The 23,611-nt window shown below is 36.6% G+C and overlaps 2 protein-coding genes across 2 annotated transcripts in view; one reads left to right on the forward strand and one right to left on the reverse strand.

Moving 5' to 3' along the window:
* LOC113495978 (dynein heavy chain 6, axonemal) overlaps positions 1-22,843 on the forward strand; it is a 58,930-nt gene extending 36,087 nt beyond the window's left edge. Inside the window, exons 46-67 of the mRNA XM_026875006.1 lie at positions 13-175; positions 501-583; positions 3,389-3,500; positions 3,973-4,098; positions 5,300-5,460; positions 7,949-8,090; positions 8,397-8,582; positions 8,891-9,063; positions 9,308-9,488; positions 9,762-9,941; positions 11,739-11,972; positions 13,294-13,440; positions 14,269-14,459; positions 18,871-19,072; positions 19,158-19,398; positions 19,517-19,717; positions 19,845-20,086; positions 20,165-20,455; positions 20,671-20,823; positions 21,103-21,297; positions 21,808-21,937; positions 22,338-22,843. Coding sequence (XP_026730807.1) covers positions 13-175; positions 501-583; positions 3,389-3,500; positions 3,973-4,098; positions 5,300-5,460; positions 7,949-8,090; positions 8,397-8,582; positions 8,891-9,063; positions 9,308-9,488; positions 9,762-9,941; positions 11,739-11,972; positions 13,294-13,440; positions 14,269-14,459; positions 18,871-19,072; positions 19,158-19,398; positions 19,517-19,717; positions 19,845-20,086; positions 20,165-20,455; positions 20,671-20,823; positions 21,103-21,297; positions 21,808-21,937; positions 22,338-22,567 — 3,964 coding nt within the window. The 3' untranslated portion in view covers positions 22,568-22,843. The remainder of the gene's footprint in view (positions 1-12; positions 176-500; positions 584-3,388; positions 3,501-3,972; positions 4,099-5,299; positions 5,461-7,948; positions 8,091-8,396; positions 8,583-8,890; positions 9,064-9,307; positions 9,489-9,761; positions 9,942-11,738; positions 11,973-13,293; positions 13,441-14,268; positions 14,460-18,870; positions 19,073-19,157; positions 19,399-19,516; positions 19,718-19,844; positions 20,087-20,164; positions 20,456-20,670; positions 20,824-21,102; positions 21,298-21,807; positions 21,938-22,337) is intronic.
* Positions 15,007-18,289, reverse strand: LOC113495977 (uncharacterized oxidoreductase YtbE-like). Its single transcript, XM_026875005.1, has 5 exons — positions 18,025-18,289; positions 17,535-17,615; positions 17,355-17,462; positions 16,976-17,262; positions 15,007-16,899 (listed from the first exon to the last, which is right to left on the reverse strand). Exons 1-5 carry the CDS (start codon positions 18,101-18,103, stop codon positions 16,546-16,548), a joined length of 909 nt encoding a protein of 302 aa, XP_026730806.1. The 5' UTR covers positions 18,104-18,289; the 3' UTR covers positions 15,007-16,545.
* Positions 22,844-23,611: the final 768 nt, after the last annotated feature.

Consider the following 23,611-nt stretch of genomic DNA (forward strand, 5'->3'; position numbering starts at 1 on the left):
TTCTTTTACTAGACCTGATTGGGATTCGACAAAGAAACTTTTAGCAGATGTCAATTTCATCGGAAAACTTGAAGAATATGACAAGGATCACATACCAGACGCGACGCTAAAGAAACTCAAAGTGTACCTCACTCACAAGGATTTCAATCCAGACACTGTCGTTAAAGTTTCAAAGGTAAGGACGATATTCACCTGGGTACATTTTTTAAGCAAAGCAAGATCAATTTGCTTTAGACACATATTTAATTTAAGTATGTTAGTGCCTTCTTTTGATAAGTTGATATGGAACTTTGACTAAGCTAGATAGTAATGCTTTTACTTGTAGATTAGATTCGATAAAAAGGTTTTTTTTAAGTATGTAAGTCGTTATTTGATTTATTTTCAGTTTAGTTTATCGTCTCACGGACGGACCCTTTATGCGATTCGAGTTCATTGAATCTTGAATATACTATATAATCCGCTTTTCTTACATGGTTACTTATATATTATTCGTTCTATAGGTGTGCAGATCGATGGTGCTGTGGGTGCAAGCCATTGACATGTACGCCAAAGTATTCAGGGTTGTAGAACCCAAAATAATAAAGTGAGTTAACTTTTCTTATTAAGTTAATCTGTTATTGTTTGTGTATTATTGGTACCGCTAATGCCATGTTATTTTAATGGACTTTTAAACATGGTTTTAATTATACGGTAGTTTTTACGGTTAAAAATATTAATTTTAGTAGAAATGTTTTTTTTTGTGTCTGCTATAGACGCCTTCTAAGGTGCAGTTTTAAAGGATTTGCGGAGGAAAGCCGTTTCCAGCTTTATGAAACATCATTGTGATTTTATTTATTTTTTATTACATCGATACACATACATTGATGAAGTACTTAATATGCGATTACAATGATTTGAGTGAATGAATGATTGAGAAACCTTAAATACTTAAATACGGAATGATTATAATTATTGATATTATGAATGAATACATTATGATTATATTACTACTAAACAATTAAACATACATTCGATCGGCTCGATCCTACGGGTTAAACATTATAAAGGTATTAATTGTAAGAATCTTACTTACTAGTACACCGAAAATTGTCACACCATACATTTTGATTTGTTTTTACTACATCGAAACACATTCATTTATTACTGAAGCACGCTGTTTACTTGATTATAATGAGTTAGATACTTAAATTGATTACATGATTGGTTAAAATTTGTTTAAATTGATATTATAGCACTAAAACATTAAGACATATTCAATCGGCTGTATCCTAGGTTTTTTTTTTGGTTTTTTTTTTCTTACTGACTAGTACAAGTGATACAAAATACCTTAAATTGATCAGAAACAGGTATTTGGCCTGAATTACACATAAGTTTATAGTTAAATAACGACATCAGTCGCGCCTTATACAATGTTATATTGTCAACCGTCTCATAACATACCTAATAAATACCTTCCCTGATCTTTTCCGTTCCCATACTAGGCCTACTTTAATTCGACCCTGTATCAAATCACATCTTCTCATATGACAATATCATAAATGTTATATAGACATGTAAAGTTTACAAAAACTAAAATACACAGACACTCTAACAGTGTCTATGCATAATAACAGACTTTGGGATCACATTAATACATAGAAAACAGTGTTTACTTGTATGACAGGTTAAGTTAACAGTAAGTGAGTACCCATAAGTATAGAGGTTATATATAATGTAAACAGCAAAATTGTGCGATGTCGGTGTACGAGGTCAGATTTACTGACGACCACCACGTTGTTTCTGAAGCTTGGCAGCGGCGGCTTTTTTCTTAGCGGCAGCACGGGCCTTGCGGTTTTGTTTACGTTTGCGGGCCGCCAACTTCTTGCCGCGCGGCCCTTCCATCAGCCTGGTCTCAATATCAGCTGCTATGTCATCCTCATGGGAGTTTGAAGAGGACCCGGCGTATGTGTAATCATTATCATCGTCTTCATTTTCTACGTCCACTGCGGGACGAGCCAAACGACCAAAAATATCGCCTTCGAAGGCTAAAGCAATGCTTGGCAAGTTAATATCGGCGAGAGTGATTGGTTCTGCGCTGCCAATCATTGTGACGACGGTCGCAGTTGGATTTTCATCAACGCTCTTGGGCGAATGTACAGTGATGAAGATTTTTGTTTCGCCTACTGCGGGCAGGGTGGGCTGCGCGGTAACAAAGTGCAGCTCAGATTTAACAGTCAGCACAGCCACTCCTGAAGTCGATGCCTCGGCTGGCGGGACTGCATCGGCGGACGCCGATTCACCGAATTGTATTGTGTCCTCCGACGATGTAGCTTCTTCGGCGGCCGGTGTAATGACAGAAGGCATTGAGTTATTGGGCGGCACAGCGACAGTCGGCGGTCTGGTTTCGGTGGATGGGCCGGCCTCGGCGTGTGGAGTCTTGACAGCGGCCGCGAAGCCGGATAGGCCCACGAGAGGTGCCAGTGATGACACTAAATCACCTCCCGGAGCGGACGAGCAGATGCTGCAAGGGCAGCGGCGCTTCCTCTGACATCTCATCTCATTATGTAGCTTAGCAATTTCCCTCCTAAGAAAAGACACCTCAGATAAAACTTTTCTTATAATTCGTTGATGGACTATCATTGCGGGTAATTTGCTCCAGTTGTTGGCCACATAAATTGGCAGATCTCCAGAATCATGGTCCCTCAAACAATCTATTATGTTCTGGAGGCTCGATTCGCCTTTTTTGTCCACAATGAAAGGCGGCACATAAGTGTCTATATGGAGATAGTCATACAGAAGGTTCCTTGCGAAAACAATCTCTTCCTTCTTAAAAAACTGAAGACAAACATCAAATATTACATATTCTTCGATTTCGTGAATTTCAGTTTGAATGAACGCTAATAACTCGTTTAGTACGAGTGGCCGATCACTTGCCATATTGAAAATGTAAAGTTACTGTTATGGTCTCACTGTTTATAACCAGAGTTAAGGATATTTATTCGTTCAAGGGCGCACGTCTGTTACCGGCCGCGCGTCGCACTGCACTGTAATACGTACGCCACCACCACGCGTCTGGGGGTCCCACCCTTTCATAAAACGAAATTTAAACTTCATTCGATAAACACCAATACATACGCAGGTTGTTTGGGCAAGTGTGGAGAGGTGTATCCGTATTATTGCGTATAAATATATAAATGTTTGTGTTAAGTAATTATTTTATTGGTACATGTCTTTCGGATTATTTTGTTACATGTTTTAGGTTACTGTTCATATCCGAACTCCTTTCAAGGCACAGATTTTTATTTTTTTAAAGAATATTTGTTAGTAGCACAGACATAGAAGTAAAACTAATTGAAGTTTATTTTAGTGTTTAAGTGAAGTTTAATTTCTTCGTATTGTTATTTGACAGGCACAAAGAAGCTGCGGCGGTATTAAAACATGTAATGCATGTACTCAGAGCAAAGCAAAAGGAAGTAGAAGCCATAGAGGCTCAACTTGCTAAAATGATGGATGAACTAAGAGTATGTAACTTACTAATAAAGTTAAAATAATCTACATAACTACAGAAACACGGGCATCGACCAACATGTGTGCTCTACTCACACATCTAGGGCTTAAACGGAACCAATTACTCAAGTAGCATATGAACACATTGAATAACAACCAATAGAGAGACGACCCATGATCGACAACAGCGTCTGTCTGCTTCACTCAAAGTTTGTCATTTATGCACGAGTGAGATGCAATGCTGCAGTATCTGTACATTTGCACACTCCCGAGATAAACTTACACACTAGCACCGGGCGGGAGGCTTAAATCAATACGGCTCCCATCCTGTCAAGGCTGATATATTAATGTTTGTACACAAATGTAAATGTTACCGGTTACTCAAAGGGCTTTTAATTTTCTAGACTCTGAATGTACTGTACTTGTACGTATTAATTATGCTATGATGAATATTGTATGGATCGTTGTGGTAATTTATTTTACTAGATTGTTGAAGAGGAAAGGACAAGATTGCAGGCTGATGTAGACTTGGCCGCTGCTCGTCTATCGCGAGCTGGAAGGCTGACGCAAGCCTTGGCTGATGAGAAAACACGCTGGGAAGACAGCGTGAAGGTAAATAAAGCTACTGGCAAACTAAAGCACGACTGTAATGCATGAGAAGAATTCTGTATTAAACATTTTTTACTGCACCTCTTACTACCATATCACCATACCACTCGGCGCTCAAGCCACATTGCGCGACGTGTCGCGGGTTCGATCTCCGCGTAGCTCAAGCATAAGTGTGAGTCACACATGAAACCCCCGTGAAATAAATTAATTAGCACGGTAGATTTTTTAAATATAAAAAGGTCCCTGCATATCCTAAACCCTATTTAATACTAATAAGTACAGATACCTACAAATGGCAAGTTATAACGTATTGCTTAACGCTTTTAAATAGACACCGACGCTTTAAAAAGAAAGAGTTAGATCCCAATCGGTTAGGTGACAAATATAATACTGCAACAATTGATACTTAACCGCGATCTTTATTTTAGGTGTTATAACGGAAATAGAAACAAATCATCGGTGAGAATTGAAAGTTTAGCTATCACGGTTCACGAGATACGGCGACGGACGGACAGACCGACAGCGTGCGTTCAAAAAGATAGTTCCGTTTTAACCCTTTTGGGTATGGAACCGTAATTAGTATAGGTTAAAATATTTCATAAGGGCAATTGAATTTGCAGGCTATATCATGCTTATGAAGGCTTCTATAAAAACTTAGAGCGCACTTGAGAATCAGGGGCACTGGGTGATGCCGACCCTCTGATATGACATAAGGGTAGGCTTTATTCCGCCCCTAGGCACTTCAGTGATATAAGCCTAGTTTTATAATTCGAACAAAAATCTTGAGAGAAATCGCACCCACAATCTTAAAAAGGGAAAATTCAAAAATATGTTTTGCATACTTGACATGACAAATTTATTTTTCAGTATGCTTAAAATGGAAACGTACTTTTTCTTTAGTCCCGCAAATAGGTATTTTACGAAACCGTTAGGTCACAAGTTAGTAAACTTTAAAGCAATTTATACAGTCAATTATTGAAATTGATCAAGAATACTCAACTGCTTTAATAACCTAATTAAGGTGCTTAGTCGATTTTTACATAAGAGGTACCCAGTCATCATCCCTAGCAACGCACGGTGCTCGCCATTTCTCTTCTAGAACTTGGCTAGACGTGTCACGTGCAAAGGCATTTTTTTTTAATTATCACTTAGGATACTCTATTTTAATCGTTGTTTAAGTTTGTGTTGTTAATTCTCTCCACAGGCCGCAACGCATCAACTGCATTGTACGACGGGTGATATTATAATTGCCTCCGGATGCATCGCTTACTTCGGCGCTTTTCCCGCGCATTACCGGCGAGAGCTTGAAGTTAAATGGATACAGCAATGTACAGAATTAGAAATTCCGGCCTCCGACACGTTTGAGTATGCATTAGTAATATGTATTTTATCTGATTCTTCTTGAAGCCTATTTTTAGTCCAGACGAAACTTTTTTGTTCCTACGATGGCTTTGCATATTAAATTTTAAAGCAAATTCTCCCTACAAAATTTATCAGTTCTTAATTTATCTGGCTTACGGAAGCCAATAACTTTGAGCTTTTCACATCTGCGTTCCTCGCACTACCTGGTTATGCATACAACGCTACTTCGTCATAATTAAAAACCAATGTACTCCGCGTATCAAATAGCACAAATAATCTGGGGACACGGAAGTACCCCGCCAAGTCAAACGCCTAGCAAACACGGCTGTACTATCATTCACGTGGACCGTTTAGTACAGTTAGGGTTTAATGGAATCTATAAAAACTATTATAATAGATGTTTTACATATACTAGATATCATTACTTTTTAGAGATAAACAAGCTGCGCCATCGAGAGTTGACTAGTTTTTTACAGAATGTTTTTGGTGGGATAAACTTCGACAGTGATAGAAACAGAAATATTAACAAACTAATACTTTCCTTTTACAATATCTCACAAGTAACATTAGACTCACACCAAGAATTGATCAAACAAAATCTCGCCTAATGGCATACAATAAAATATTTAAAATACTTTAAATCAAAACAATTATTTTTCATAATCGGCTTCGAAACAGGAAAATTTCTCCCGTATCCATGCAGAATATAATGAGGGCAGGTTAAGAAAGGTGCTACCATCCTCCAAATGGATTGCTGCCCTAGCAATATACACAGCCTTCAATCATGACATGTACAAAGATGTACATACACTGAAGAATGTGATTTTCACACCATCCAAACAAATTCCAACGTTCAAAACAGCAAAAAATTTAAACGTGGATTCTCATATGCCCGGAGGGCATATTCTCTACTCTCCACTCCCAGTCTAGAGAATTTTAAGGTCGTCGATGACCAAATGTCCTAAATATAAATCTGCTCTACACGATCCAGTGGAATATTACGTCACGGCAGTTGTGTGTGTTTACTGATATCAGTTGATATCTACGCAACACTGCCGCGCTCTCCTGAATATCGCACGTACTGGGTTCTCTTACCGCTTTTCATCACCTATCACCACGTCTGACAGTGTAGCAGTTTCATTTGGAATTTATAATTATTTTGAACTGCCTCGTTTATTTAAATATGAAATTAAAAGGGAAATTAAACATGTCCACATTAAGATAGCGCTGTCATGTCCGACAGATACCTGAATAGGTAGCTACTAGCTAGGTATATTTAATCTGAAGGTTCACAAGTTCCCCTTGATTGTGCACCCTTACGCACACGAATGCCTGTTGCCATGCAACGCTCAGCGCTCTAGTGTTGCACGCGCATGTTGTTTACGATGCCACCCTAAATGCGCATGTGGGAGTGAGCTCGGCCCGGGCCGCGAGCTGCTATAGAGTGCCTATAGTACTTATAGAAAGATCTAGCCGAACACTGAAATATTCACACAAAGCGCCGGTTCCAAAAGCCCGTAATGAACACTGAATTTCGCTCAATCAGGAGCCATTTAAGCGTTTATTACTTCAAACTACCTATTTGATTTTCTGTCTTATGACATCTTCATAATTCCAAGTAATTAAGCGAGAATATTTTATATACCCGCGGCTCCGCCCGCATGGATGTCGGTTACCGCTGCAAAAAGCCTACCCAAGAAAGACACGGTCAGCAAACAAAACGATTCCTAGGTCAATTCACAGACACCGACACTAACATCGACGAAGCAGTCACTATCCGCAGACTGAACAGATTTTCTTTCTGTGGATGTTAGTTGTTGAGTCCCAGAGTGCAACCCTTGGTACTTCGCAACGGGCCGTGCAGCAAAAATCGTAATATTTTAATTTCGCTATAACTTCAGGAAATAACGTCCAATTTTAACCATTCAAAGAACAAATATTATCTACATTAACTGTACTTAGTGATTAAATAACTTATTTTGATAAGGATTAGTAGCATGAGTAAAATAAAAGCGTTTAAATGTAGTCCAAAAAAAAATCAAGATTTTTTAATAAAAAAATGGTGATTGTACCTCACACGACATAGATAGGTATAGTGTGTAGCGGACTTTTTTGTAGATATTTATAAGATCTATAATTACTTAGAACATTTTATGGTTCTATCTTTAACAGTTTAGGCAGGGTACGCAAAATAAGTAACTTTTTTACACCTTGTGTCCGAAAAACTTTAATATCTTACGGAACCCTATTTTTGTTCAAAATTAAATATAGCCTATATTACTCGTGGATAATGTAGCTTTCGAATGGTGAAAGAATTTTTTAAATCGGTCCAGTAGTCTATGAGCCCATTCATTACAATCAAACAAACAAAGTTTTCCTCTTTATAATATTAGTGTAGATTATATTATATTATCTTTCTAACATCTAATTAAGCCTCGTCAAATATGTATTATACTCGTACCTATTCTAATGACTTCTTGCATGTTATTAGCTTGATAACAGTAATGGCCGACTCATATACTATTCGGACTTGGAACTCACAAGGACTACCTCGTGATTCCATATCTTCTGAGAACGGGATTCTGGTGACAAGGGCTGGGCGATGGCCGCTCACTATCGATCCTCAGGAACAGGTCCTTCATGCATTACTATATTTATGATACTCGTACCATACAAATCATACATACTAGTATACTATGCAATTAGAGGAACATACAACTGGAACCTAATGATAATCTGGAGCCGTATGACGTCTAATTGCAATCATGGTTCGATTGAGTAGTTGTGATGCCAATTAAGCTTCATAACTTCATCCCTATCTCGTAACTAGAGTGTAAGGAACATGCTGTATTACAAACATTCAATATAACTTGAAATCCATTTTATTTTAAATTAGGAAATTAAGATGAGTAAAATAAAAAAGTTCTTTTTAAAAACAGGCCAACAGATGGATAATAAATATGGAAAAACAGAATGGCCTAATGATTACAAAATTAAGTGAACCTGGATATTTACGAATACTTGAGAACTGTATTCGTCTGGGATGGCCAATGCTTATTGAAGACCTTGGCGAAACGCTCGATGCTACATTAGCTCCAGTTCTCCTAAAACAAACCTTCTTGCAGGTATATTGACAGTACATATTCAAACTATGAAACTGCCTTATCCACATTCCTTATTATAAGAATTTAGTCTGATAATTTTTAGAAACGTCATATCAAAGTTTGGTTAAAGCTTAATTTAACGATTAATCCAGCGAAATAGTAATCATTTAAAGTAAAAATAATATAACCCTACAAAATGCACTCGTTCCTCATTTTTCGTTTTCTTAATTTACTAGCTATGCTAGCGACTTCGCACCTACTACTGAACTACTACCTAGTGACTTAATCTTGTAGTACGTGTTGATTCTGATTTACAACACACGTTTCAGGCAGGAAGACTACTTATCCACTTGGGCGACAGCGACATAGAGTACGACACGAACTTCCGACTCTACCTCACGACCAAGCTAGCCAACCCACACTATCTGCCCGAAATCTGTATCCAAGTCACCCTCGTGAACTTCACCGTGACTTTGTCCGGCCTTGAGGACCAATTGTTGGCGTTAGTACTCTTTTGTTATCATTCTGAAGTTTATCTATTTATACCGAAAAGGTCTTACAGTAATAGTTCAGTTATTTTGATTAGCACATTTACATTTGACCCTTATAATCGAGACTAGAAGGAATTAAAATTAGAATATGCAAGAGGTATGTCCAATTTTCTGTATCTAGTGTAGTGTGTTATGTTAAGCACATGTTAAAAGAACATAACAACTTAAAACTCATCCTAAATTTACTGTTGTCAGGGATGTCGTGAGATTAGAACGCCCAGATCTAGAAGTTCAACGTACCGAGCTCATAATTCGAATCAACACCGATAAAGGTACTCTACTTGAGATTGAAGACAAGATTCTGCGCCTTTTGTACGCGTCTACAGGGAACATTCTGGATGACGAGGAACTTATCGAGACTCTTAACGAGAGTAAAGTGAGTGATTCAATAGAGTCCATAATTACTTTAATATTGTAGCACATTGCAATGTTGTGGAATCCCCCGCAGTTATAAATTTATTATTTAAAACGCCTGTGATCATTTTCACGATATTTTCTTTGCCTCCCTTTAATTTACACGTCCAATCGAAAAAAAAGTTTTAGCAAAACGAAAGTTCAACTTACGTTAATCAACCGTGGTTTTAAAACCCAATGCGTCGTTATAATAAGCATTATTTGTTTAACGAACACATTGATGTCATGTTAACAGGAAACTTCAGAAATTATAAACGCACGGTTAGAGGAAACCGAAGCAACGGAGATAAGTATATCGGCGGCAAGAGAAAAGTACCGTACTGTGGCGACGCGTGGCGCGGTCTTGTACTTCGCAGTAGCCCAACTGGCAGACATCGACCCCATGTACCAGTTCTCGTTGAAGTACTTCACCCAGGCAAGAAGTCCATTCTAGTAAACCTGTTTATAATTAGAACGGTTGCCAAACAAATTTTCTTACGTCCCGAACCTAACAATAGTCAAAGGTTGGCCAACTTTTACAAGTTTACTTTACAAGGTTTCGTCATTTTCAAGGGGAGAGTCGGCTAAAACGGGTAATAATTAAAAGTTGATTGTTTTTGTGTAGCAGGTACCACTTCCTTGATTCATTTACAGTGTATATAATAAGTGATTAATAATTTGGTCAAACTGCTAGTATTACCCCCACTTTCCAGTTTATAAATTGCTAAATCTAAAAGAAAACCGTAGTAACCGTAAATACCCTGCAGCCTCATTTTCTGCAACCTCTTCATAGCAACTATTTGGGTCAATATTGGCACGTTGGAAAATTAAAGCGGGTCATTTAAATTAAGAAGTGTTACTTTAAGATTCAGATTGTCATGGACCTAATTAATTATTGCGTAATAATAATAAAAGAAATTACTGAAACGTATTTAGCGATCGTGGTGTTAATATCATGAAAGAGTACTAGCGTGACGTTTGTTTTCTCCAGCGTTCTTTGCTGGGAGAATGTCATAAATGTCCTGACACATGAACTGCTGATATATGTATGTTTCTAAAAAGCCAAAGTGGTTATTTTGCTTTGATACTTTTAAGTTAAAACTGAAACGAATCTATCTAATCTATATCTCGTTCGATAAAAACAGCCGTTCCTAACTCTAATATTCCGGTGAGCAAGGCCAACTGGAGGTCTTTGTTAAAATAGAAGGTCTTGTCATGTGTGCATTTTATATATTTTCGTTTGCCTGTCGTATCTACTTTAGTCTATTCCGTCGATGAGATATAAATAATATTGTGAATACGAATTCCGTCACTACCAATTTGCTTTATAATAATTGTAGCGTAACGGATTTTTTACTTTTCTACTGAAAAATACGTTGTCCGCTTTAGGCCGCCTTCCCCCACGTTTTGGTAATACTTTTCTTAATCGAAGTTAGAAGTATTTTGCAATTTGAAATTTTGGTCATCATGTGTTCATTACACTGCTACAGATCGCCGTAGCAATTACTCTACAAAATTCAATTTTAGAGAGTAGGTATTATTAAATTTACTACGTCAAACGGCACAATTGAGAAGATTATAACGTCACCTCAAGCTAAAATACATCAAGATATTGAAATGAAACTACTTTTACGGATTTTATCGCGGTTTAATTTTAGATTTTAGTTCCCGACGTTTCGAAACCTTTGCAGGTATCATGGTCACGGGCAGACTGAGATGGCGTTCGTCTTGACAGGAGATGTTGCTCGTTCTACCTTCATATTTTAATTAATTATTTGTGGTCCGACCTACGCAGTATGAGCTCACTGTGTCTTGATGTCTTGCAGCGCTGCTTTTGGGTTTGGCCTTGAGTTTATTTATTATTGGATCCCAAGTAGGTGATATCTTCCAGCCATCTTCTCTATTGAAATTAGGGTGTTTTTTAATCTCAATAGCCTCGCGAAAAATCCTAGGTAGGAATTTGGATTCTTTAGCGAGGATCTGTGGTTGGTCAAATCTAATATAATGGCTAAACTCTAAAACTACAATCAATCAAACTAAACTCTAGAACTAAAATCTAAAATTAAACCGCGATAAAATCCGTAAAAGTAGTTTCATTTCAATGTCTAATATTCGCGTAAACCTAAGAAACCACTATACATCAAGATATCTAGCATACAAGGAAATAAAGCAATTTACTTACAAAAAAAACCCTCTTTTCGCTGCAGTCAGGTAATAATAACCATGCTTTCAGATTTTCAACCAAGTCATCGACAAAAGTGAAAAGAGTGATGTATTGGAAACAAGACTGGAAATTCTACGACGAGAGATCACGCTATCGGTTTACCGAAACGTTTCGAGAGGACTCTTTGAGAGGCACAAGCTAGTTTTCAGTTTCCTTCTAAACATGGCGGTTTACTTGAATGCTAACCTGGTATCGGCGTCAGAATGGAACTATATTCTACGAGGCTCTGCCGGTACCAAAGTGGTAAGTGAAAAAGAAATACCTCGATCAATACCTTACTTTTTAATTGCTAACTGCTTCTTGCCGCGACCGTTATGAAGATTTATCATCATTAGGCACTTAAAGTCCAAATACTTATAACATTTTGTTCACATACTTTAAAAATCAAAGAACTTTTATAATACCTTTGCACCCCTTTTAACAAATAAGGGATTAATATAAAAAATACACATATCTATTTCACGTCTGTCAATTAAAAACTTTCACACTGAATTTCATTCGAATGACTTAAAAAGGCACACTGGCTAGTGTGCCTTTACGCTAAAGGTAAAGTAACTATTCCCAAAAATAATTAATTATTTCTTATTAAACATAATATCAATCTGCGCAGTATACTTTTAGTGAGCTTTTTCCTGTCTAAGCCATGGCAAATACTTTTAACTTCATAACCTTATTAATAGCTATAGTCCACATCTTTAATTAACATCTCGACATTTAAATCTCAGTGCTGGCTGAGTAAGTTGCAAGCGTAAGTCTTTAAGCAGCTCAAGAAATAATTTCGCAGAAAACAATTCGCGCTCCAAGCGATAACTTGAAAGCTGAAAACTTGATGCCCAGCTGAACATTGCTTTGGCATTTATTAATAAACTTCGCAGTCAAAAGATTTAACTACTAAATGTTTCTGTGAACACTGAAACTATTTATATGCCTAAAATATTAAAAGGACTAGTAGGTACATCTTAGACCTGAATACCTACTTATTTATAGCCAGTGGCAGGTTTTATTTTTCCGACATCTAGGTAATTGAGATATCTTGAATGATAAATATAAAGCTAATAAATAACTTACTTTTTGCAACATGCATATGAATATACGGTATATACACCAAAACAACTTTTTTTTTAAATTATTGTCTTTGAAGTGGCTGGACCGATTTGGACGGGACTTTCATTGGCAGGTAGCTAATGTAATAACTAACCCACTAAGTTACTAGTTATTACATTTAGCTAGGTACTCCTTATTAAAAAAAAACCTAAATAAAATAATAAACTTTATTTTCATTGCCGAAAATTTTATTAGATATAAAATATTTCTAATTTTATTAAATTCCTCGCGGACAATGTCGCAGGTTCAGCTAGTCCATACTAATGTCACCAATACGAAACTATTGGTCTATCTCGCTTTCATGCCCAAAATCACTGAAGTGATTTTAATAAAATTTAGTGCACAGATAGCCTAGAGCCTGAGAAAGGACTTATTTGATTTTGTTCAGTTCTTCTATAATCTGAATCTGTTTTTATTGACTTTTACTGCTAACCGTGCTAACGTATATTCTGTATTGTAGATACCGCCTAAAAAGCCCCATATAGAAGCAATGACGGAGCACATGTGGCTAGCAACCTGTCACTTGGATGAGACGGACCATCGTTTCCATGGGCTAGCAGAAGACTGCTTGAAAAGAATCCCCGTCTCGATAGGAACTTTCGAACTGGTAAGCGGTATTGTTTTTGGTCTAACAATTAACCAATCCTGTAAAAGACGAAATGGCCGCAAAAAGTATTTCTTATAAGTAAGGTATGGAAGAAGAGGACATGGCCATCGTATGGTCGGGCCTGCACGTGGCGGGGAAGGCACCCTGTCACTCAATCAGCTAGCAGGCTATGAAGGAGACGGGCGCGTGGTTCTGCGCACCCGTTCTAATTTAGGAGTGAGGGGTGGCTTTTTACACCTATCCTTTGGGAAGAGTCCAAAGGACTAGAGCCAGCCAGTCGCGCAGAGCATGCGTAAGCGATCCCGTGATTCTGGCTAGAGCTGTAGGAGGAGCGCGGTGTGTTTTAAGTCGGTGGCAGTCGGTGGGTATCCCCACGCCGTGCCCTCGACTTGAGTTTCATTCATTGCAGAAATCTTCAGCAGCCCGGAAAACAAGTTAAAATGAATTACGCAATTTGATATTAGGTAATCACTTTGCTTTAGTTATTAAAGAAAGTGTATTAAGAAATTCTATGTCTGTGACCCATTACCAAGTTCTTTTTATATCTTTCAATAAATTCTTCGATTTCATTATTTTGGCTAATGCATATACATACAAGCATTGTACGAGTACCTATATTATGTAGGTACTTATACATTCTCCCTTTTTTACTGCTATTTTAAAAGGTCTATCTAAAGAAACTGCAATATAAGAACCATCTTACCCCATTTTTATAATAGAATATACATCGTTCAAGAGTCAGAGAAAATAAAATAGGATTTAGCTGAATTCCACGTAACTTTGCATGTACAAAACTATGGAATATTATCCCTTAATAAATATTTACAGATAATACACGTTGACAAACGAAATCTAAATCCACCGAAAGTTAACTGGAATGAGAGGTTAACCCCATTCGAAAAATTAATGCTGATCAAGACTTTGAGGGAGGAAAAATTAGTATTCGCCATTGCGCAGTACGTCAGCACCAGCCTTGGATCCGTATTTATAGAGAGTCCTACCGTGCAACTGAACACGCTGTATGTATACCCTGATACCTTCTGTTGTTATTGACCTCATGAGAAAGGTGGACCGTGACCAGCTTTACGGATCCTCATAGATCATGCTACAACGAGAACTAGCATGACTAGCATGTCTGTACTCCTGTTCACGTACTGAATAACCGAATACCTGATATGTAACATGTCACATTATTCTCGTAAAGTAGGTCAGGGTCCAGCTACAAAAACGCAAAAAAAAGCCTCTACATATTTTTAAATACTTTATTACATTTAGATACACATTTATTTATCCATCTATATAATAACACGATTTAAGATAAATATATATCTGGTAAACCATAGATACATTTAGGACTTTGTAAATACATAATTTCGATACTACCGCCATGTTTTAAACAAGTTACGGTAATTTATCACAATCATCTCAATATAGAAGGACTTGCTGGATAAATTCATATCAAATAGTGGACGAAAAATATCGTTATATACATTACAAAAGAAAGTAATTTCGTAGCCTACAGGTAGATAAATATAACATTTATTATTTTGAGTATATTTTCTTTTCATATATTAGCTAATTTGACGAAGCGATTTAATCAATGCCATTTAAATCTACAGAAATTATTATTATATTAAATAACACCAGTGGCGGCGGATCCAGGTTGGAGATAAACATGTTTTAAAAGTAAGGAAAGTAGGCTTTACTGTAATATCTACCCATAGGACAAGTGTCAAGCTTCCTGTCTCTTTCTAAACCACTCCTGGATGCGCTACACACACATATTTAACATGAATAACATTAATAATACAATTACTTAACTATATAAAGAAAACACAACGCCATGCTTCATCGTTTGCTTTTAAAGACCTTCGCTAACGCAACAATTTGTGCCTTATGTTTTTACATACAACTCTACCGTGAAAATATCGCAACCGACAGCTGAAAACAATTTTACGAATCAGTCCAGTGCTTGAGATACATACCTAATAATCCCCGCACATTTCTCTTAAGCTCGATTGTGGTCCTCCCTCCTAGTATGTACATTAATTTATATGTCATCAAGATTCCTCTACTAAACTTCAACCATGTGTTAACGTTTCAAGCTGTCATCCCATCCTTTAACAGTAAATCTATTAAAATGTATACATATTTTTTTATTATATTACTTCGTAAACTCTTATTTTGTATAACGTAACAATTATTATTATCTCTTTTTAATCTACAGCTTGAATAATAGACATCAAAACTATAACTCTGTGTTTTATCTGACTGCAGGTGCTTCTAGAAAACTTGCCAAATAATATTTGTAGCAACCACTAGAAATGCGTCTAGTGAAAAAGAGTAAATATATTCCTATGTCGATTTATTAATTTTAAATTTTGTTATCAGTAAACCTTTCCAAAAATGCTGTAATCGATATTATCGACAATATTCTGTAGGATTAATTATCAACAGCAGAAGCGAACACGTTACCATTCTCTATGAGATGTAGTTTAGCGCGCGATTTACTGGACCGCCCACAGCCAGATATGACGAATATTAATACTATTACTTGAAGCAATATAAAGGACATTGTTAGTATTGGACTTATAGCTTCTATTCCTTCACTGCCTTAGATATGTACACGAACTTGTAACTCTGACCATACACTAAAAATATCATTAAATAAATTCCATTCTTCAAGATCTTAATAATACAACTACTAACATGAAACATTGTAGGATTCACTGAAATATAATATCATAAACTCTGGAATGTTAACAAGACTCATAATGCATTTTATAATGCAAATGTTATGACTCTAATCAAATTTAGTTTCTTGCCAATAAATTTTGTTTTCATTAAATGTAATCATTTGTAACAAGTACCAAAGTGCTTTCCTAAAGAATCACTGAATTCAAACACTACCACAGTCACCAGTTTCTTAGAGAACATTTATCAATTGGGCTGAAAGAACAAATCAATCAGCAGTTTTTTTTTTATTACACCTCGTCACTAATCATCTTTTATTAACACTACTGAAATGATATATTAGTAGAAAAAATAGTTTTTGAGCACCGACTACTTTTTTCCGGATTTTCGCTTGGTGCGTGAGGCACGAGGTTAGACAACACCAGACGGATCCCACGCGTACTTGATCTTTTGGGATCCCAGGTCATTCAGGATGAGCATATCTTCGCTGGGTATGGTGAAATTCAGAGCGATGTTCTGGCGGATATGCTCTGGTGTGGTAGACTTTGGTATAATAGCAATGTCCTGCTGCAGTGCCCATCCCAACAGGACTTGAGCATTAGATACTTCCAGTTTACGTGCAATTTTTGTTACACACGGGTGTTTCAATAATTCATCACTGTTCATGGATGTACCTCCAAGAGAACAATACGCTTGCAAAACAATATCGTTCTTTTTGCAAAACTCAAGAAGTTCCGTTTGATAGTAAAACGGATGCCACTCCACCTTAGAAAATCAAACTCAATTAGATAAATTTCTTGAATAAATAAAACCTAAAATCATAAAAATAAAATATAAGTACCTGGTTAACAGTAGGAATGACACGATGGTTGGCTTTCATGAGCTGGGTTAAGTGATCAACTGTAAAGTTTGATACCCCAATGGAGTTGACAAGACCATTGTCATAGAGTTCCACAAGACCAGACCAGGTCAGGTGGCGAAGATCAGTATTTCTCTTATCATCATTTGTATGTTTTGGTGCTTTTGGGAAGTGTATTAGATACAAATCAGCATAATCAATGCCTAAATTGTGCAGTGATTGATTGTAAGCTTTTTTGACAGCATCTGGACCTCCATGATCGGCGGGGGCTGTAAAAAAAAATGTTTTAGTCTCTTGAATGTCCTTCCTTTTTGGCCTGAGTAAAGGTAGTAAAAATAGGTCAATAATGTTAACCACTTACAAAGTTTAGTGGTTATGAATATGTCATCACGATCCAATCCATGTTTTGGTAAAAGAGTTGTAAAAGCCTTCTGCAAGTGTCCTTCATTATGGTACACAGCTGCCGTATCTGTAAATAAATAACACTTAGTAAAAACACATTGGTACCATATTTAACTAATAAATAATAAAACTATCATACCAAACAGGCGATACCCGGCAGAGAGAGCTTCATCAACCATTTTCATTATCACCTCGGGTGATCGAACACGGTAGGTGCCCACTAAAACAAGAGGAACCTAACTTCAAACTGTTTCACAATAGACAACAAGCAAAATACATAATACGCAATGCGCAAGCTTTATTTTTATCAAATTCGCGCGCATTGTACAATTTATAGGCAAATATGCGAATGCTATTAATGTAGGTAACGAAAGAAAGTAGAATAAATAACTTATTACTGTTTTAAAATTTAAATGACCATCCATTTCAATAAACAGACCAGATATAAAATTACAGAAATTTAAACACCAATTTTAAATCATGTTATGATTCCCATTAGCATTGTTTAGTTGAACTATCTACCCTCATTTACTATGTATTACTTTCGTGTAGCTAATTAATAATTCGCTTAATGCATCATAACAAAAAACTAGTCAGTAATAATTTGTCTCTGTATTCTCGATACTTACATCCCACTGATGGCATGTTTATGCCATTATTCAATCTGCACGTGGTTGTTGTAACATCTGGATCCAAAGCCTTCGCCATGGTCAACAATTTCACGTAACTAAGATATTTCAAAACACAAAACTTTGATAATTTTAAATAACATTCACTAAAGTAACTATCAACACCGTCGGAGACGTTTGAACCGACCAATGTCTGATCGCTGCGACAAAGCCCGATACAGTGATCTGATCAGCCAGTGAGTGACTTTATGATGTGACTCGTATTGACAATTGACGTCTGTTTGACAGAAGCTAGTTTTGATGTGACAAATGACTTTGACGTATCCAGACCATAGATTAGACGAAGGGTCACGAATTTATCGATTACGAATATCTTACAAACAGTGGCAATAGCTTCATTAAACCCCATAGAATAATATTCTAAAATTAATAGGTGTGAACTATCATTAACATGTCACCACTTAATAGTAGGTCGCAAACAAATGTTTCGGAACGAACGATTTTTACAGAAAAGTTTATCCGTTTTAAGCCGTTCTTAAAAACGGCTGAATCGATCATGTTACACATGTCCAAAAATCATCCTTAACTAGTATTACCACGTGACTCTGCTCAAACTTAATCACTCCTCTTATCTTCGATTACAAGGTCTGGTCATATACATACATGACCAGTCCATATGTTAATGGGCATTATGTGTCCAGAGTATATATTTTGACTATTGTTTTCTGCAAGTCCTAGGTTTCTATTAAATCCTAAATAATAAAATCAAAAAATATAAAATAAAATATTTACTACAAACTCTTTGACCATTGTTCTGAATTTTACTTATATTTTGTTTTTACTTAGATATGCGGACACTGCAGCAGCCATCCCACTGGTGTTCGTTTTAAGCACAGGCTCGGATCCCTTCGGAGCCTTCCAAAGGTTTGCTACCGATATGGGTATGCGTGACCGCGTGCATTCGATCTCATTAGGCCAAGGACAAGGGCCTGTAGCTGAAAAGATGATCATGTCTGCAAAGCCAAAAGGCGACTGGGTCTTCCTTCAAGTACTTATGACCAATTCATTTCGAATAGTTTAATTCTTTCTATTGTACGCATTTGTATTAAACATGCGATTGTTCCTTCTTTTAGAATTGTCACTTAGCCGCCTCGTGGATGTTAAGCTTGGAATTAATAGTCGCCAACCTAAGTAGCGAATCGGGCATGCCAAATCCAGATTTCAGACTGTATCTCAGTTCAATGCCTACTCCCAAATTTCCTGTGTCAGTTTTACAGAATTCAGTAAAGGTTACAAATGAACCACCAAAAGGTTTAAAAGCAAATGTCAAAAGGGCTCTTATTGAAATGGATTTAGATTTCTTTGAAAATCATGGTAGGTTATTAGATCCCATTGCCTACTTTTAGTAGCTGAAACTTTTTACTTTGAACTTGATTTGAGCAGACTTGCTGTATAGCGCTCATGACTTATATGTTTTGAAATTTTATTTTAGTTTTGGGTCAAGATTGGCGCACAATGTTATTTGGCATTTGTATGTTTCATGCCATAATTCAAGAACGTAAAAAGTTCGGCCCTCTAGGATGGAACATAACTTATGAATTTAACAACAGCGACCGAGAATGCGCTATGATGAATCTACAGATGTTTTGTGAAGAAGGATTTATACCTTGGGACGCTTTAGAATATATTACAAGTAAGATATTGTAATCAACCTTAGCCTTAAGATCTATTCAATCATTCAAAATCACAATACTTACCATGGAGGATAATGATACAATAATTACCTACCTAGGTATAAGTTTTTTATTTCATTTGAACAGGTCTAATCACGTACGGAGGTAGAGTGACAGACATGTGGGATCAAAGATGTCTCACAACAATATTGAAGTTGTTCTTCTCGCCGCCCACCCTCGAGGATGGATATGCTTACTCGGAATCAGGCACCTATTACTGTCCCAGATCAGACAAATTAGAAGAATATCGGGACTATGTAGACTCTCTACCGGGCGTTGAAAACCCGGAGGTGTTCGGTATGCACGAGAACGCTAATATAGCATTTGAGGTAACATTCGGGCATATGGATTTTATTGATAAACATAAAACTTTTTGCTGACTCTAATAACCTGTCCGTAATTTTCAGAATAAAGAAACAACAACCTTGATTCAAACAATAGTCGACGTGCAGCCACGCACTAGCGGCGGTGGTGAAGGCGAAACACCTGACCAAATTGTTTGGCGCGTGTGTGACCAGACACGTTCCAAGATATCCCATAAAATCGACAAATCTCTGATCAACCCAGAACTAATGATACCGGATGACATGGGACAGCTTCATTCGTTGACCACTGTATTAATTCATGAAACAGATAGGTTTAATACTCTACTGGGATTAATTCATTTTTCACTTAATGAACTTCAAAAGGCTATTAAAGTAAGCCAGCAATAATCTCTTCAACATCTTTTCTTTGCCTTTTTGAACAGGTCGTAGGGATTATTAAATTAGTTTTACTACGGAACTATCGAATATCTATCTGGTTCTTTCGATGATACAACCAGGCAATTTATAAAGACTTAGTACCTTTACAAATTGCAAATTGATTAAAATCTTGGGAGTGTTGGTCCGGTAATTGAGGATTTTAATTTCAGGGTATAGTTGTGATGTCAGAAGCTTTCGAAGAAGTGTTTACGGCATTCATGAACAACAGAGTTCCTCATATGTGGCACAGAAAAGGATATAACTCTTTAAAGTCTCTTGGTAGTTGGATACATGACCTCACGCTGCGTATTGATTTTATTGAGGTATAAATTAGTATTAGCCTTATTACACATCACTGCACTGTTACTCACTATTCCTTCCTTTTTATTTTTGCTGATATCACTAAAATTGCTAGATTAGATTTGTGATTCATTGGTGAGTGAAAGGCAATCTTCAGTAGTGATCAGCATTACAGGCATGTCATGTTTTTCAACAATAATATATGGTAGTATGGTTGAAAATGTTGAAATTATTTTATTGAAGATAACGTAGCTGGCTTGGGGGCCCTATAAAAGATGTACCTCAAATTCCTTTAATTATAGAAATGGCTGGTGGAGGGAGCGCAGCCGAGTAGTTGGGTGTCAGGGCTCTTCTTCCCGCAAGGCTTGCTCACCGGGTCGCTTCAGTCCTACGCTCGCCGGTACCGTGTACCCATTGATGCACTTATGTTCGACTTCATGCCTTTGCCAATATTTCTATCACAGGACGATGTATACAAGCAAAATAAGAAAAAAAAGGTTTGTCTCAAATTTACTAAGTATAATATTTAATTGGTACCAAAATAATCTCTAATGTTTCACACAATTTATCCTTATTTAGGTACGCACGATCGACCGCCGTTCTTTTATTAACAAAAAGATACACCATCGAAGGGGTAGATTCATTTATTCATGAACTATACCCAAATCAGAAAATTGCTATCTTTTCTTTTACAGAGCGAGATAAAGGGAATTTCAATATTGTTTGTTCATTTAAAGTGATATAAGGGGGATATTAGTAGATATTTTTTTTTAAATGATAGCATGAAATAAATTTTCAATGTTTACCTACTTCCCCTTTGTGAATAATATAGAATAAAGATAGCAAAACTCTAAATTGGTTTAGTCCGTGATTCACAGTTTGGGCACTGTTTCCAAAAGAAACTTAATTAACTTAATAGACATATAGGGATGTGAAAGATGAGGATCTACTACGATTTTATATGGTCAATTTTATTACATACAATGGTTTTTATTTCTGTGTTTTAGGGAGATGCTGTCGCAGCAGATGTTTACGCATTCTTAGAAAAACCTGATGACGGTGTTAACATTCATGGTTTGTTTATTGACGCTGGCCGTTGGGATGTGAGAGAAACCATGCTTGTGGACGCATTGCCTGGTTAGTCATTGTTAATTACACATTTACAAGAAACATTTATGAAGTGACAATACAAATTACAAAGTGCAATGCAAATCGAATGAAAGCAATATTGAAATATGCATACGAGTGAAATTAATCAATCAGTTTCATAACAATTATATTTCCTTATTCTCCTAAAAATAGTTTCTTTAGCATACGTATATATTTTTACAATATTTGCTATTATAATTTACTGCTTCTAACTTAAATGAATTAAAATGCTAAAAGGCTACTTATCTATGAACTAACATATATTTTGGTTTGCATTTGCTGTTTCTTTATCCTATATTTTATTGCTTAGCATCTATCCCTTTAATAGTTATCTACAGAGATCAGATTATAAATACCGATGTGATTACAAAACTATTCGGATTGACAGGTCAAATGAATCCCCCTCTGCCGGTGGTCTGGTTCAAGCCAGTTCAGCAACTGCCTAAACCTGACCCTCGATATGAAGCACCATTGTACAAGACGTCCGAAAGAGCAGGAGTTTTGTCTACTACTGGACACAGCACTAACTTTGTACTACCCGTTTTATTACCATCGCATCGAAATCAAAGCTATTGGATCATTCGTGGCACAGCTCTTCTAACACAAATCACGGATTAAACAGCATTTAATGTATAGTACTTATATACAGCAATGCAAGCAGCATCCACAATCAGATGAAGATCCGGGAGTCATTCATTACATGAGTGGACATACATATTTATATTTCTAAATAGAACTGTAGTCATATATATGTACAGCTACAATCCAATATGACCAAATGCAAACCTATCTTCTAATACATGTAAATCTTATTACTACATGAAAACACAAAATCTAACTTTCCTACCATTGTAACTTATATTATGATAAAATGATTATAATAGTGCTCGCTAATTGTTTTTAATTAATTTCTTTTTTATTATAATTATACTTTTATAGTAGATATTATACCCGATTTTAACAGTATTGTATGTTTTTACAGTAAAATATGTAAATGGTTGTTTACAAGAAACTACATACTTATTATGTGACATTCTATCGTTTTATTTTTACGTTAAAAGGAATTATACATTGGAAATGTTTAGTAATTAATACACAAGATTATCAGAAACTGATTTATTTAATCCGGCTATAAAGTCATATTTTATGAAAAAATAATATTTCACATCATTAGGGCTCGTGAAGACACACGAGAGGCCACGCATGCTGCGGTTCGAGTTACATTCTAAACTCGCTTTTAATTAAGATTTGGAAAACTCGGTACCATGTAACACAGAATGCTTGCCCACCGGTCTGTCCACGCGGGCTCTGACACACCGTGAAAAGAAAATTCTGAAATGCAAGTCCTGCGTGGAGGCGACATACCTAGCCGCATAATATATTAACCTCAAATATTACTATCCTAGTATACGGCGGGCGATTTAACAGGTCCCTTATTAACACTAAAATACAATAAAAGACTTGAATCTGAGAACCTCTAAGTTCTTTTGAAAAATTGTTAGAGACCTGCTTCCAGTGGCCCTAAATTATATAAATTAAGTGATTTATAAACAGCGTGCACCTAATAATTAAAACTCCACGCAGGTCTTATTGAGACTATCCCCAATCAGACTTTCGTCATCCCTTGGCATCTACCACACAGTTGACAATCGGGTTGCTATG

The sequence above is a fragment of the Trichoplusia ni genome, chromosome 7 (genome assembly GCF_003590095.1).
Source record: "Trichoplusia ni isolate ovarian cell line Hi5 chromosome 7, tn1, whole genome shotgun sequence".
Classification (NCBI taxonomy): Eukaryota; Metazoa; Arthropoda; class Insecta; order Lepidoptera; family Noctuidae; genus Trichoplusia; species Trichoplusia ni.